The following is a 15,653-nucleotide window of genomic DNA, read 5'->3' as shown; positions in this document are numbered from 1 at the left end:
CTATAGGGAAGGCACGACCTCGCTGAGGGGGCAGCAGTGTCTAGAAGGGGGTCCTGCCAGGGAGGTCACGTGAGCTATAGGGAAGGCACGACCTCACTGAGGGGGCAGCGGTGTCTAGAAGGGGGTCCTGCCAGGGAGGTCTTTCTTGTCAATGGTGACTGTTTATTCCTGTCATATTTGTTATGCTCTTTATGAAAGGTTTGACATTTTCTTTAAATGAATACAGGATATTTCACTTTAAACATAATCCTAGCAGTTATTCTCTTTGCAGATGAGATCTCATTTTCTTTAAAATGTTTGATCGCTTGCTTTCTTCTATATAAATTATTCATTGTAAATTGTTTCTGGTGAGTTACTGAACGCTAAGTATGTATAACTGACCTTTGGATTTTACCTTGGATACCACAGTGTTCAGGGACAGATGAGGAAACTAGAGGGTCTGTGATGTGAGGCTGAGTAAGCCCCCAGAAGAAGCGGGTGGGGACAGAGAGATGGGGAAACAGAGCCTGGAATGTTCCAACCAGAGCAGCTAGGAGCGGACCAAGACTCAGGAAGGAAGATTGGGAGGGGCAGCCCCAGGGGAAGGTGGCCAGGAGAGTGAGGTGTCCCCAGCAAGCCACTGTCACTGGGTGGGGGACTCAGAAAAAATGAATACTAAGAGTTTAACACCGATTTCCAACTGCACATAGCACTGGTGACTTCCACAAAAGCAATTTTGGTGGCACCTGAACTCAAAAGTTATATTTGGAGAAAATAGAAGAATTTGGGACAATGAGCAGAAATAAGACTTTGCAGGTTTTTTTAATTTAAAAAGAAAATATAAAAATGGAAGGATACCGAAGGGAAGGGGGTGGTCAGATTTATTTTTGATCAGATTTGACTTGTTTCATTTTCAAATAGCTTTAAGATTAAGAAATTAAGACACTAAGATTAGGAAATAACATAGATGTTCCTGGTAGAAATGTCTTGTGTAAAGAGATAAATTAACAGTTGGAGAAACGTAGAAACTGTTCTGAGAAAGAAAATAGTTTCTACAATAAAATGCTTTGTCCAGTTACTACTACTGTAAGAAACCCACGTCCACCCTTGCCCATCACTAATATGGAACCAGAAATGCGTACTCAAGAAACGCTTCTTTTTCCTCTTAAGAGTTCATGGTAAGCCCAACCTTATCTTCATTCCTTGACCAGAATCCAAATATACTTTCCTTTGGGAAATATTTTTAAAATGTTCAAATATTTAAATACTCAAAATGGATAAGTTAATTCTATATTTATACTTTTTGTTGTTTTGAACATAGTTTCTTTAAATTGAAAAGTCAGACTATATGCAATCAAACATGTATGAATTGTGAAATAGCTGGAGGTGCGTTGTCAGGTCTCAGGTGAAACTCTTCGTCCTCTGGGCAGCACTGCAATGCTGTATCCTAATGGACTAGCTGGGCCGGACACTGGTCGGGGGAATAGCTCACCAGTCTGAAACGTTGTCATTGAGCGAGCGGGCATGCACTGCTGGATTACCTGACGAATTGCTTGCTTTCTCCCCCTGCCCTAGCTCTGTGTCAACATGACCAATGAGAAGATGCACCATTATATCAATGAAGTGCTTTTTCTACACGAGCAAGCAGAGTGTATACAAGAGGGAGTTGCCATGGAAACAGCATATTCTCCTGGTAACCAGACTGGAGTTTTGGATTTTTTTTTCCAGGTATTCATATAATATAATTAGATACTTAACAGGATACATGCATTTAGATATACTGGAGACAAAGAATTTTCCTTCAGGAGGCCTTGGTTTTGAGGTATCTCTGCATAGAAGGTCCTGCAAAGTATTTACAATCTTTCCAAATCTTTTGAAAAGCACAATTTCCTTTTTTTTTTCAAAGTGCATTTGAAGGATCATCAGTTCATTGAAAGAATAAGAAATAGCAGGTCATTTTGATGTAAAAATATTTGACATTATTTATTCAGCATCACTAAAACCCTCATTTTGTTAGTTACAAGTGCACAAGGCAAAGAAATATGACTTTTTACAAAATAATACCTAAAATTAATGATATCATAATTCAACAGAATGTTTTACTTATCATCCAAGTTTTTACAATTTAAATTTTGAAAAGCTGGCAGGAGAACACAGTACACATATACACTACTTGGTTACGCGTCTGAGGGCGTTTGCAAGGGTTTATGCTTATCTTTATTGTTTCTGCTTTACAATGAACAATGTTTTCACTCAAAATCTGTATCATCTAAACAAATATCAATTGGATAAATGGCAATCTCGATTTGTTAATAGAGGAAGACATTATATGAATGGACTCATAATATCTCTAAAACACATAGAGTTTGTTTGAAACAGGCTCCATTCAACTATTTGGAGACCAGAGTGTTTCATTTTTAATTCTTTCTTTCTGAAAAGGTAGATTTCTAAATCACTTCATGTTATGCATTTTCTTTATGCTGTAGCAAGGAACGTTTTATGCTATGTTGTCAATGTTCTTTTTCAAAGAATTCAGGCAGCTACCCTTTCCTCCTGAAAGCCCTCTTTGTGGTGTGTGTCATGATATTACATAATTTATTTATTTGGGGTATAAGTGTGCCTTTTCTCTGACAGACCTGTAAGCTGAATCACATAAGGAAAGCCTCGGGTCCCTACCCACCCATTCTGTCTCACTGTGCTGTCCCTGCTGCTGGAGAATGGGCGTCAGAATAAATATCGGCACAGGCCTTATTTATGAATCGGCGATTCCAAATTTGTATTATGCCTAGAGGTGAAGGCTTGATGCAGATTTTACCAAGTTCTCCAAGTGTCTAGCACATTCCATTGAACTCTATAATATTTGATGCTTTTTGTTGTGAAGACAAAACTACCTATGAGAACCGTTCACATGCAGTAGAACAATTCAGTCTCTCCTGAGCCGTTACCGCCGAAGGAACTGAAGACTGTTAATCCGATTTCTTCATGTTCTGTTTTCTTTTTTAGACCCCAACAAGTTTCAAAATCTAGAAGGTTAATTACAACCACTCTTTTGTGGCTTTATTTCAAACACTCAAAAGATATAACACACAAGATCTTTTTTTAATTTGGAGATGATACAATTATAATGCTTAACAAGTCTTGCCGGGAGTCAGCCTCCTCATCCTTGGAGAATATCGCGGTACATTCTGAAGCAGAGTGGATTACTCTCTTTGGATGGGGGTCTTCCCTTATACTGGTGCAGGGGTCCTCAAATTTTTTAAATAGGGGCCCAGTTCACTGTCCCTCAGACCATTGGAGGGCCGGACTGCGGGCCCCAGGACAAGTCGGCTACTAAGCAGGACAGGCAGCAGTGGCAAAAACACCCAGCGGGCCAGATAAATGTCCTACGTGGGCTGCATGTGGCCCGTGGGCCATAGTTTGAGGATACCTGAGTTACGGGCTTTATCTTTAAATTACTACAACAACTTAAAAGGCTTTACCCAACAAATGTTTTGGCCCCAAATGAGGTCTATCACTGCCCCTGAACCATGAACACACTTGTAGACAGCCTTAAAATCACTCCTCTGTCCCACTACTGATCTGTGTTTGCTTGTGCACGTGGCTATGGTGTGTGTGGACATGCGGGTACGTGACTATGCACGGAGGAATCATCGTGACATGATGCTGGGTTGATAGATGAATGAGTTATGATATTGTAAGACCAACATTTTATTACTCTTCACCAAGTAGCTTGCTATACATTGACAGATATACAGATGTGTGTCTGCACATGTATGTGTATATATATGTATGTGTGTGTGTGTGTGTTTGTACACACATTTCTTCACCTGTAGGATCTTACTGGGGATTTTCCATGGGGTCCCTGTCCAGTTTGAGATTTTTGGATTCTTACAATGCACTGTTAGAATGGTGTGTTGAGCTTATATTCCCAGTAAGGGACTCACTTATCTATATTTCTTTATCAAAAACCATTTTCATATTGGTGACAAAAGTCTGCCCAGGTGTTGCTGGCTCAGGACGTGCATCCCCAGGTGGATGGGGAGCTCTCTGCAGGCGTCCCCAGTTTCTTTGGGGGTGCCGTCCCCCTCTCCTTTGTCCTTCTTCCTTTCCTTTCCAGGGAGCCAATTTGGTGTCTCATTCTAGACACTTGTCTAACATCCAAAAAGAGCGCCCTCTGGAACGAGAGCTCCTCCAGGGGTGTCCTCCCCAGGGAGGGGGTGAGTCGCCTCCTCCTCCCTCACCGCCCACAGACAGCTACATGTAGGATTTGGATTTTCTCCAATGTGAGCAGGAGCCTTTGAAAGGCTTAAACCAACTAAAATATTTGAGAAACCAAGAAAGGACTTTTTATTAGGCACATAAATGATAGTATAAAATGCCTGTGGTGGTACCGTTTGGTATCTGCAGGTCAGAATATCAAATGAGATCACTAGAGGGTCAAAGCCTATCTCTTCACTTCCTGAGAAGAATTATTTTCATGGCATTTGTGCCTTTAAAAGTACATTGAGCTGGTGTAAACAATTAAGACACTTGACAGATTAATGCAAAGAAATAGTATAAATTACCTTATTTAACAAGGTGGAGGTGATCCAGCAACAGAGAAACGTTTCTAGGGAACCTAAGAGAAAAGATGAGCACACTAAGTGGGAAGTGACCCCACTGCTGTCTGAACCACGGGGACGACAGGACTTTTTACATAACTACATTGGGGGGGGGGCGCAGAACATCAGTACCTGGGAATTCCTCTTAGTAGGATTTTCCTCCCAGTGAGGTTTAAATCATTGTTCTCTTTATATATGGGTTTTAATTTCTTTGTTGGGCATTTATAAACAATCAGATTTCTAATTTAAGTTTAATAAGTCATAGCTTCCAGTTTTCTTTGTTCTAAACCTAAACATTTGAATATCCTAGAATCACCTTACCTACTGGATAGGATTTTGCCGTAGGCACGTCAGTGCATGTTTTAATCTCGTTAGGTTTCTGTCCCATAGTAAATATTAAGTATTTGGTATATTATAAGTTATAGGTCAAAAAAATAACTTTCCTAAACTCTGAAATGGTATTTTTCTTATTCAAATGGGAAAATGTAAATAACCTCAGTGTTTTAACAACACTAAAATATATTTTTCCATTCATTCATTCATTCATTCATTCATTATGTTTAGTAAATTCTACCTAGGGCTCCTTTATATCTTAGAAGTGACAGGTGGGGGATACAACAGTGAACAGGAATAGAACTGTGTTAAAAGTGGAGACTGATGCATTTTCTGAGTGTCTATGTGAATATAATAAAATATAAGTGACATGCATGAACAATAACAAAAATGCTTAACTAAGTAATAGAAGAAACAACTTTCTATCTCTTCTCAACTTTCAGAAGCCGTCGGGATTTTTGTCTCTATTGGATGAAGAAAGCCAAATGATTTGGCCAATGGAAACAAACCTCCCCAAAAAGCTGCAAAGCCTCCTGGAATCATCAAACACCAATGCAGTCTACTCCCCCACGAAGGACGGGAACGGGAATGTCGCCCTCAGAGATCAAAGCACGGCGTTCACCGTCATGCACTACGCAGGAAGGGTGAGTTGGCAGAACTGCGCGTTCAGCTTGGGCATCAGTGCACCAGTGGGCCAGCGCCCAGCTTAGGCTTTTTGTTTTTTAGGGTGTGTTATGATGTTGCATGAAAGCAGGACGAATGACCCACAAAACTTTACTTTTCTAAGCTGCTTTCTTTTAGACTAATAAGGAATTATCTTAATAATTCTTCAGATCGAGGAAGCATGTTGTGTCATATTTTTCATTATGTTTTTAGAATTATAACTTAATGTGAGCCAAGAACTCCTGGATTTAATACAAAGATTCTGTTATGAACTTTGGGAAATTTTTCTTAATACAAGTAAACATTGGGCATATGAGTTTTCTTGTCCAGAACATAGTTTTTAGTGTTTTAAAGTATTTTCCTTAAAGCATGTCAACCATGGAACAAAAGCTGCCCTCATATCTGTCTGAATTCTCTCGCCAGGTTTATAAAACATCTTTCTTCCTTCAGAACCTTCAGGGAGTTCCTCTTACTTGTATTAAAATTATCACACTCCTTAGGCTGGGCTAATACTTGGCTTCTCCAAGCCGATTGTTCTCTCCTTCCCATCACTCGTCTGTCATTAGTCCCCACACAAGACCTCTGTTCAGGGTATTTCTTTCTAATCCACTCCCCACCCCACTTAAGCTCCTTGACGTTGAGGTTTGAAGCATCCTCCTTGTCTTCTTAACAGATCAGATTTGATTCACCCTTTGATTCTTAAATACACTTTGTTTATCCTCAATCCGAATTCTGTCTGTAGTTAGTGTCTTCTACCTTTTTAATTTGTAGCCTGCTGCCCACAGTCCCATGTACTTCAAGTTACATGATGGAGGGGGAATCTCTGGTTAATATCTTAAGATGTATCTCAGCTAATTTCAACCAGTGTTCACCAAGACTCACCAAGATATGCCAAGTAAGGAAGATTAGAGAATCAAAGTTGAGCAAAGCATACTCCTTGCCCTCAAATATCTCAGATTAAAATAAGGGAGAGGCAAATTAATAAATATTACCATTAGTAATATGTTATAATATGATCATCTCAAAAAATGGACATATTATCATAAAGAAGGAAGTAATTATTTGCCTCAAAAAAATGTAGAAATGTTCTCCAGACAAGACTTTTGAGGATGAATCACAGCCTGAAACTGTGCAGGAGGGGAGGCATCTGGGGAGGACGGGGGACTGTCTAGGTGTCTGGCATGTGGGTCACTCAGCATTCAGCTATACAAGACAGAATCCACTCTGGCTCTTTAAGTAGAAAATAACTAAGAATGGTAAAATAAGTGTTGAGAGACTCTCAGTTGAACTTTGAGGTGTGACCCTAGCACCACACCACAGCAGTGCTTGCTGTGGGAGCCACAGCTGCCCCCTTGGTTAGGAAGTGTCTGGCCACGTGGAAAAGCTGGGACCACGGTCACTGATTCTCAGCACGGCCACCATCCTCATGGCACAGTGTCCACACTCCAGCGCTCAACACTGCAGATGCTGTTGACTAAACCTAGAGCTCTTCATTGCCGGAGAAAAAGCCAACACCTTCAGGGCGGGTCTGTGGCGTAGCAGCAGAATCAGTGGGAGCGAAGCCCTCACTGCTTCCACCTTCTAAATCTCATGTCACCACCTGAGACTAGTGGAAACTAAAGAACAACCAGATCCCAGATGCAAGGGACTCTGGGAAGCCAACTCCTCATTGTTCAGTTTCTGCAGACAGCAGATGTTGCTGGACAGGGTGCACCATTGCCCGGCACCCACCCTCACTGTATCTGGGACGTGCCGTCAGCAGTTCTGCTAAGTGTAGGCAGATGGTTAGGTGAGCCTTCTAAGGTTAGTGGTGGCCAACCATGAATAAACACACACGCGCAGCTGAGGGCTGTGTCCTCTCCACAGTGTGGCCACTGGAATACTTTTAGACAGGGTGGGAGAATGAAGTGGTAGAAAAACAGAGGTCCAGTGAAAAGTGAAGGCATAGTAGGGGCTTTCGAGATGCTCCTCCAGGGTGCAGTTGGGCTTAGCAGAGGGACGGAGAGGTGTAGAGGGAACCGGGAACTGGGCCATGGCTGGGAGGATACGCTTAGCCTGGGAGTCGTGACCTAGGAGGACGGGAGGCTTCTCGGTGGGCTCACTGATGGAGGGCGGTACTACATCAGCCACGAGAGGAAGTCCTGGAGGATGGAGTGGTTTGCAAAGTCAGATACTCGGTTCCACATGTTCTGAATTTGAAGTTTTTAAATGGAAATCCTAATATGATGATAAAAATATTGGATGCTGGGATGAAACAGATTGGCTGTTTTTAGAAGCCTGGTTATATACTTGGCACATAAGTGTATCCTGATTGTTTCACCAAGGAAGAGCAGGGAGACAAAGGGGAAAAAAAGTCAGTGGGAAAAGAATTATCAGAGAAACTGAGAGAAAGGCCGAGCAGAGGGCAGTGAGAGACAGAGCAGGGCGGTGCGGGGTCAGGCGGAGGCAGCCCCTGAGACCGCAGCAGAATATGTCTGTGGTGGTCTGTGCAGGGAGTGGGATGTGGACAGGATGGGCAGTGAGAGACAGAGCAGGGCGGTGCGGGGTCAGGCGGAGGCGGCCCCTGAGACCGCAGCAGAATATGTCTGCGGTGGTCTGTGCAGGGAGTGGGATGTGGACAGGATGTGTCCAGTGATATCTGTATCTCCTTGGAGAGCTTTTAATTTTCTTTCATATTTGAGAGATTAACTTTTAAAGTTACTTATAAAGACAGCAATCATTTAGTCTATATTTTCTTCATAAAAACATTTATTAAATTTATGAAAATTACTTTAAAATCATGGAAACGATCATAAGTGGGTATATACTTGATTTGTCTCAGAAATCTTTATTGTGCATGGAAGATGCACGGATATTGAATAAAGGCTGACTGCACTAAAGTGAGTAGAAGTGTGCTAAATAATAATTGTTTAATAATTTTATGCTTAGTTTTTGAAACTATTTCATATCTACTTCAAATTCCTATTTTAATTTTAACTGTTTTTTAGAAAAAATTGGGAGGAAAACGACCAATAGTTAAAATTAATATAATTATTTTACTGAATTCTTACAGAAATAAAACAAAACAGGGAAAACCAATTGATTAGTTGATAATAGAGCCTAAACCCCTGTGGAATCATGAATTTTCTTGTCAAATCACCATTTTTCTAAGCAAGATTTCTATAACTGGAGTTGATTTGAGGGTTTTATAAAAGTCTTTCATTTTACTGAGATGTACTAAAGAGTCTTAGCCACCAGAGACCCTGTGGACCCATTCACCTGTTACAGTGTATGTTCTGTGTAATCTGTGGCAACGTGTCAAGCCATAGGCCATTCTAATCGTTAAATGTAGCTACATGCTCTTACATTTTGATCAACTGTAATAAAAAATAAAAAGCCAGCAGCACATTCTGCATTTCATAAATCAAGACATGTAGAAAAAGTTAATTCATTTAAAGTCAACGCGCAGGGTTTATTCTGGACAGTTGCCCCTGAGAGAGAGCACAGTGGCCCTGGGGCCCCAGGCTGGCTTCATAGCCTCTTTTTTGCCAGATGGATGGGCCAGGGCACATCCCTCATCACCAATAACTCCTCCACGGTGGATTGTCTTGTGTTCTTAGTGAAATTTGTTACCTCTCATAGGAAGGATAATTATTACTGCTGGTCGCAATATTGACATCCAGCCCCCACCTGCACGAACTCACCTTTCCCAAAAGCTCTGACCAGGAAACCCCGCCATACTTCCGAGTCTTGTTTGGAGCAGAGGCACAGAGGTCCTTTTAAAAATGTTTAAAGCAACATTATTTAAATTATAGCTGAATATCTTTTCTAAACACATTTGAATTTTTTATTACTCGTAGGACCCTGGTGTATTTTCCAATCGCTATGACAGAAATATTTTGAAGTAAATGGGAAGAGGTGTGCGTTAAATATTAACACGGTCTCATTAACAAGCTTGAATATGAATTAAAGAAGGCTTTTAGGCTTTGTTGTTTTTTTTGGTTGATTATTTATTTTAGCAATTTTAAATCATACATGGGATTACCAGCTACAGGGGCTGTTCGTAAATTTCTACTGGTGATTTAAATGAAGATAAGCATTAAATTCAGAAGTGTTTCTAATTTTATTGGCTATTAAAATTAAGAATCTTGAAGGAAATAAGAATTATGATTTGGCAGGAGACATTGGCTCTTAGGAGAACTGAATTTCCATTAAGGTGATTCTAAACTGACTATAGTAGGAGATTGTGTTTTAAAGGACTAAATTTTGATGTAAGAAAAAGGAATAGATTAGGAGATAGTCAAGAAACCTTAAATACTAACAACTGAATAAATGAAAATATAGTTTAAATCTATATAAAGATATGCAATTAGTATGGACCCATGATATTTAAATGAAATAGTTTACAAAGGAAAAATTAATAGTCTTGTAATACATGACACAGGACCTGTGTTTGTTGCTGGTCATAAATTCTTCACCTGAAAGTTGTTTATTAGGATAATGTATTTGATTGTGAAGAGACTCCTTTTAGGTCTCATGCACATGTCCCACTGGGACCAGCCTGAATTAACATCAAACTGATGACACTGTCCTTGCACCGGACGTGATGTGTCTGAGCTCCTCCTCTCCCCGACACGTAAGCATTGTAATGGGTTGAACGGTGCCCCCCACGAAAAATATGTGCAGGCCCTCATCCACGCAAGCTGTGAATATGACTCCATTTGGAGAAAAGGTCTTCTTTTATGTAATTAAAAATCTTGAGATGAGACGGTCATCTGAGATTATCTGGGTAAGCGCTAAATCCCAAACCTATGTCCCAGGGAAAGGGCCCACCTGAGAGTGAGGCACAGAGAGATTTTAGGGAGCCAAGGAGGAGGCCGAGTGGCTACAGAGACGGGGCCTAGAATGCTGCACCCCCAGGCCAAGGTGCATCTGGAACCCCCAGAAGGCAAAAGAGGCAGGCAGGGCCCTTGACCAGAGCTGGCAGGGCTGAGGTCTGCCAGCTCTCACGTTCTGGCCTGCAGCACTGTCAGGAAATAGTCTTCTCTTGCTGTGAGCCCTCCTGGTGGCAGTAATTTGTTGCAGCATTCCTAGAAAACTAGCAAGGTATTCACCAATTCAGCTTTTACAAATTATCAGAGATGTGAGTTGCTTCTCAATGATAGCATTGTAGACCCCCTTCACCAGGCTGGACTCATTGTAAGTGAACCGTGTCCTGCTCCGTCTGTTCCACTCACGTTGTTGTCCTGGAATGTCCTGGAATGTCCTGGAATGCCCCTTTCCTTCATCTTCCAAATCTTACCCCTCCTCTCAGGGATCAAGTTCTCGGTCTTACCTAATTTCTGGATCTCTCCATTCCCTCTTCAACAACAAGGCCTGAAGCAAGCAGGTTCACCACTTCCTCATATATAAGCATTACTATTTCAGTTTTCCAGGTAAGTAAGCCTTGGTGAAGTTCAGTGAGGCACCAAAGATTGTGCAGCTCCATACTGACATCCTAGACCTGCCCTAACCCAGGGCCACAGCTGAGCGGAGGGTGGAAGTCCACACGCGGTATTAGCAGGTGCGAAAGAGGACCTGTGTCCGGGCCGCTCTGCTGGCTTCTGGTGGTTGCCAGCAAAGGGCATTGTTGGGCTTGTACGTCTGTCACCCCCATATCTGCCTCTGTCATGGGGCCAGCACTCCTCTGGGTGACCTCTGTGTTCTGTCCTCTCCTTGTGGAGAGTTGGGGCCACCTAATCTCCTGTGACTTCCTCTTAATTTAACTAATTTTATCTGCATGGACTCTATTGCCCAATAAGGTCTTACTCTGGGGACCTGGAGGTGTGAATCTTAGGGTCCACCCTGTACTGTGCAGCATCTGGCAGGTGCACACTGAGGCTCATTTCCTCAAGTGCTCCATGTCTTTGTCTCTATATCATGTCTGGGGGTTGAAATTCTTCAAATGTTATTGTCTGTGCCCACAGAACTCAGGTGGTGTGGCGGAAAGGGGAGAGGCGCTGGGGCCCCTGGCCTGGGTTTGAGTTTCAGTCCCATTGCTGTGTGACCTTGAGTAGAATAAGGACCCTCAGTTGCCATAGCCATTAAACTTGCTGCTGAAGAAAATAGAATTATCAAGTTGTAAATTGTCTGGAAGATTAAGTGGTGGGTAAGAAATAAATGCAGAAACAATTGTTTTCACAAATTTCTTCAAATATGTGTGTCATACTTCCCCAACAACAGCTGAGGGTCTTCAACTCAGGAGGCCCCCGGGTCGGTCAGAGAGAGTGGCAGGGTCCTCCAGTCTGATTGCTGTATTTTCAGATCAGAATATCAGTAGCCCAGAGGAATTGTTTAAATTATGTGGTAAAATGTTCTTGATTAGTCAAGAACATTAATTCTTATATCTTACATTAGCGCTTGCATTATATAACTCAGCATCTTATATCATGGTCGGGTGAGAACACCCTTTTGTACATATCACAGTGTTACTAGTATCACTTTAGCAGATGACAGGAAAGATGTAGCTACTCAGATTAGATTGTATTTTCTTGCTCTTCCTGTTTCACTTAAAAGACTTGAGTGGAAGATGTGTGCAGAAAATCAAAATGTTGCCTTATCTATTGAAACTGCAATATTAACAGAGAAACCTTGTAGATCAGTGGTTCTCAACCTTCCTAATGCTGTATCCTTTAATACAGGTCCTCATGTTGTGGTGACCCCCAACCATAAAATTATTTCTGTTGCTACTTGATAACTGTAATTTTGCTACTGTTATGAATCATAATATAAATATCTGATATGCAAGATGTATTTAGGTGACCCCTGTGAAAGGGTCGTTTGACCCCCAAAGTGGTCACAACCCACAGGTTGAGAACTGCTGTTGTAGATAAAGGTTTTAATTTGTGTTAATATACGGGTTGTGTGATGTGTGACATTACTTTGATAACAGAAAATTAAATAAAACTAATGCTCATTATCCTTTACTTTTATAATTAGTTTTTTTTTTTTTTTGAGACAGAGTCTCACTATGTCACCCTGGGTAGAGTGCTGTGGCATCACAGCTCACAACAACCTCAAACTCTTGGGCTTTAAGTGATTCTCTTGCCTCAGTCTCCTAAGTAGCTGGGACCACAGGAGCCTCCCACAACGCCTGGCTCCTTTTTTTTTTTCTTTGTTGCAGTTGTCATTGTTTAGCTGGACCAGGCTGGGTTTGGACCCACGAGCCTGGGTGTAGCTGGCTACGGGTGCCACCCTATAATTAGTATTTTAATTGGCCATACACATGTGTGAAATTTTACTGCCTATTTAAAGAAATTCTTTAAATATTATTTCCGTTAAGAAAATTAAAACATTCTCTGAAATGTATATACATATTCTGAGTTGTAATTTTATAATGGCATAAAACTTCGTAAGTGCCTGTGATGTGCTTGCCCCGACAGACACGCCTTTCTGCAGGTGGATGTGGACTTCACTCCTCAGAAACCCTTCTTCCTTCTCCTAACCCACTTCCTTACAGATAAAATTGTGATCCCAGATGCTAGACCTGATCATTATTGTTCGTGTCACTGATTTCCAGAGGCCTTTATAGGAATCATATCGCTAAAACATTGCTGATAGGGAAAAAATGAAGTTACTGTTTTGCAGCCTATCTAGTTCTTTCTCTTCTCCTTGGAGAGGATCTGCCTCTGTCTTTGAATAACCTAAGTCGGAAATCAATTTGTTCGTCAGATTTATGTTGTTATCTAAATCTCTGAGTAGCGATCTTTATCTTATTCAAACCATAGTAGATTCTAGGCGATAAACTGATTAAAACTAGCCCCTTTAAACATATTTACATAACGTATTTGCAGGGAAAGTCATGGCCTGTTCAGCTTTCCAATTCCCCCTGTGTCAGGGATACTTTTTATAACCTGTCTCCTGGCCTTCAGCCCTTGGAGATTTGTGGGAGACACAATGTACCCAAGAAGACTCTGAGAGTGAACCTTTAAATCAAAAGACAAAGGAAATGGGCTGATCAATAGGCAGCTTCCATTTATTTCTCTCTTTCTTTCCTGCAGGCAGAATCCCCAGACATAACAATCAAATCTGCCTGGTCTAAGCCAAGCTGGTGCTATTAAAGGTTATTTGACAAAGGTATTGTGACCTACCCAGAAAGAGCTTCATCTACACCTGTTATTTGTTCACCTCGTGGGCAGACTTTCTGAAAAATGAAAATTAACTCCGTCAGGCTCCTGGGGTCCCACTACTTACATTAATTTCACTTTTGGCAGAAATTTTCATGGGAGACAGGATCACCCTTTCCTTACCCAGGTTTTGTTAGGAAGAGAAAATACAGGATCTCATTTAGAGAATCTTATCATTTCTTCAGAGATCTAATATATTCTATTATATTCATGAGCTGACAGAAAGTTATGAATATGAAACTTTATATTTCCCAGAATATTGATATCTTGTAGTTAGTTGATTGGTACATTTTTCCTTACAGGAACAAATGAGGCACATTCATAAATGTCAGCTGTGCCAATGTCAAGGGAATATTTGCATGGAGATTTCTGGATAGGTGCCTAAAGACTCTTAAGAATGTTACTATCTTTTCCTAATAACCCCTTCATTAGCCAGTATGTATCAACTTAAAGAGAAAACAAGCAGAACAATTAGACAGAATTACCTAATGGAAAAGTAAAATCGTGGAAGCCATTGGGTATAAATATTGATAACACATATAAATGAGTTTGCCACTACACAGGAAATCCAAACCCTCATCAGCAAACTCCAGATAGAAAGCTGACAACGGACATGGAAAAAAATTGGACACGTTTATATTGGCTGAAAATAATCATTTATTTTGCTAAAACCTACTTTTCACATATATTCTGATGTGATCTACTAAATTCAAGAGTTTAACTTAAAAATTTTGCAATGTTATCACCTGTTAATTCCAACGACTTCAATTCAAAAATTATATGTTGTATCATGTAAATAATAGGATCCGGAGAAAAGGATTATAAATTTGACTGATCTGGGACTTCAGGTCCATAGATATGGATGATGTTTCCCAGGTTAAAGAGAGCTTATGACCCTCACGATTTTGTCTCACAGATGAGACGTCTTTCAGACGCCAGCCTCCCTGTTTCTGCGGTGGAATTCCCATCAGCCCACTGACTTCCTGATTTCTCCATTTGTGTGGCATCTTAAGTTTTACAGAAGCAAAGGGCACTAAACTCCCCGCTGAACTCCCAAACACCCTCTCACTCACTTCAAAAAAGTAAATAAATAAGAAAGGCTATGTTAACCAGTTAGATGTAAGTATTTTAAATCGTATATAAAACAAGGACATTGTACCCCTTAAATGCATTAATGTACAGGACTACAGTTTAATAAAAAGAAATTGTTTTTTAAGAAAGTAAATAAATAAGTAAAACTGATTTTTCATAGTTGTCCCACCTTTCAATTCATGGAAAAACCAGAAACCCAGTTAATCACCAAACATAAGCTATTTTCTCCGATTCATCTCTTACAAGCAGGTGCTGCCCTTCCTCTCCCAGCACCCACTTCACATGGCCCTGCTCAGGCTGAGGTCAGGTCCCTGGTCTCCTCCAGCTGACTGATGGAGTGAGCTCTCATTACCAATGGGAGAATGGGCGAGGATTGTTGCTAAAGGAATACTAACCGCCTGTAATTCATGTATCTGTTTTTGTTGGTTTGTTTTCCTGGTAACACTTCGAAGGTGAAACGTGATTACTCAGAACTGGCTTGTTGATGGCAGGCCTAACCCAGTGGCACTGATGGCTGCTTTGTTCTCAGTGGTTCATAAACCACCATGTTTTTGAAATTTGTTTCCTCAAGCTTAGTGCTCCTTATTAGCACGGTTAACTTTGCTTTCCTTTTACAGATCAAATCTTCCAGATCATTTTAATATTTTTGTTCTTCGTGTACCTGGTAGCTGAACAGACCCCATTCAGAGGATGCAGTCAGGGTCCTGTGTGATTTGGGGCTAGCTCTGTGTGTAGACCCCATTCAGAGGGTGCAGTCAGGGTCCTGTGTGATTTGGGGCTAGTTCTGTGTGTAGACCCCATTCAGAGGGTGCAGTCAGGGTCCTGTGTGATTTGGGATTTG

At 41.1% G+C, this 15,653-nt stretch overlaps 1 protein-coding gene across 1 annotated transcript in view; it reads left to right on the top strand.

Annotated features, from left to right (window-relative positions):
* The window catches only part of MYO16 (myosin XVI), a 407,489-nt gene that overhangs the window by 217,495 nt on the left and 174,341 nt on the right, over positions 1 to 15,653 (top strand). Inside the window, exons 18-19 of the mRNA XM_003800011.3 lie at positions 1,555 to 1,707; positions 5,357 to 5,557. Coding sequence (XP_003800059.2) covers positions 1,555 to 1,707; positions 5,357 to 5,557 — 354 coding nt within the window. The remainder of the gene's footprint in view (positions 1 to 1,554; positions 1,708 to 5,356; positions 5,558 to 15,653) is intronic.

This window comes from Otolemur garnettii, unplaced genomic scaffold (genome assembly GCF_000181295.1).
Source record: "Otolemur garnettii isolate 467f Iridium unplaced genomic scaffold, OtoGar3 scaffold00161, whole genome shotgun sequence".
NCBI lineage: Eukaryota > Metazoa > Chordata > Mammalia > Primates > Galagidae > Otolemur > Otolemur garnettii.
This window is presented reverse-complemented; position numbering and strand designations above follow the sequence as displayed.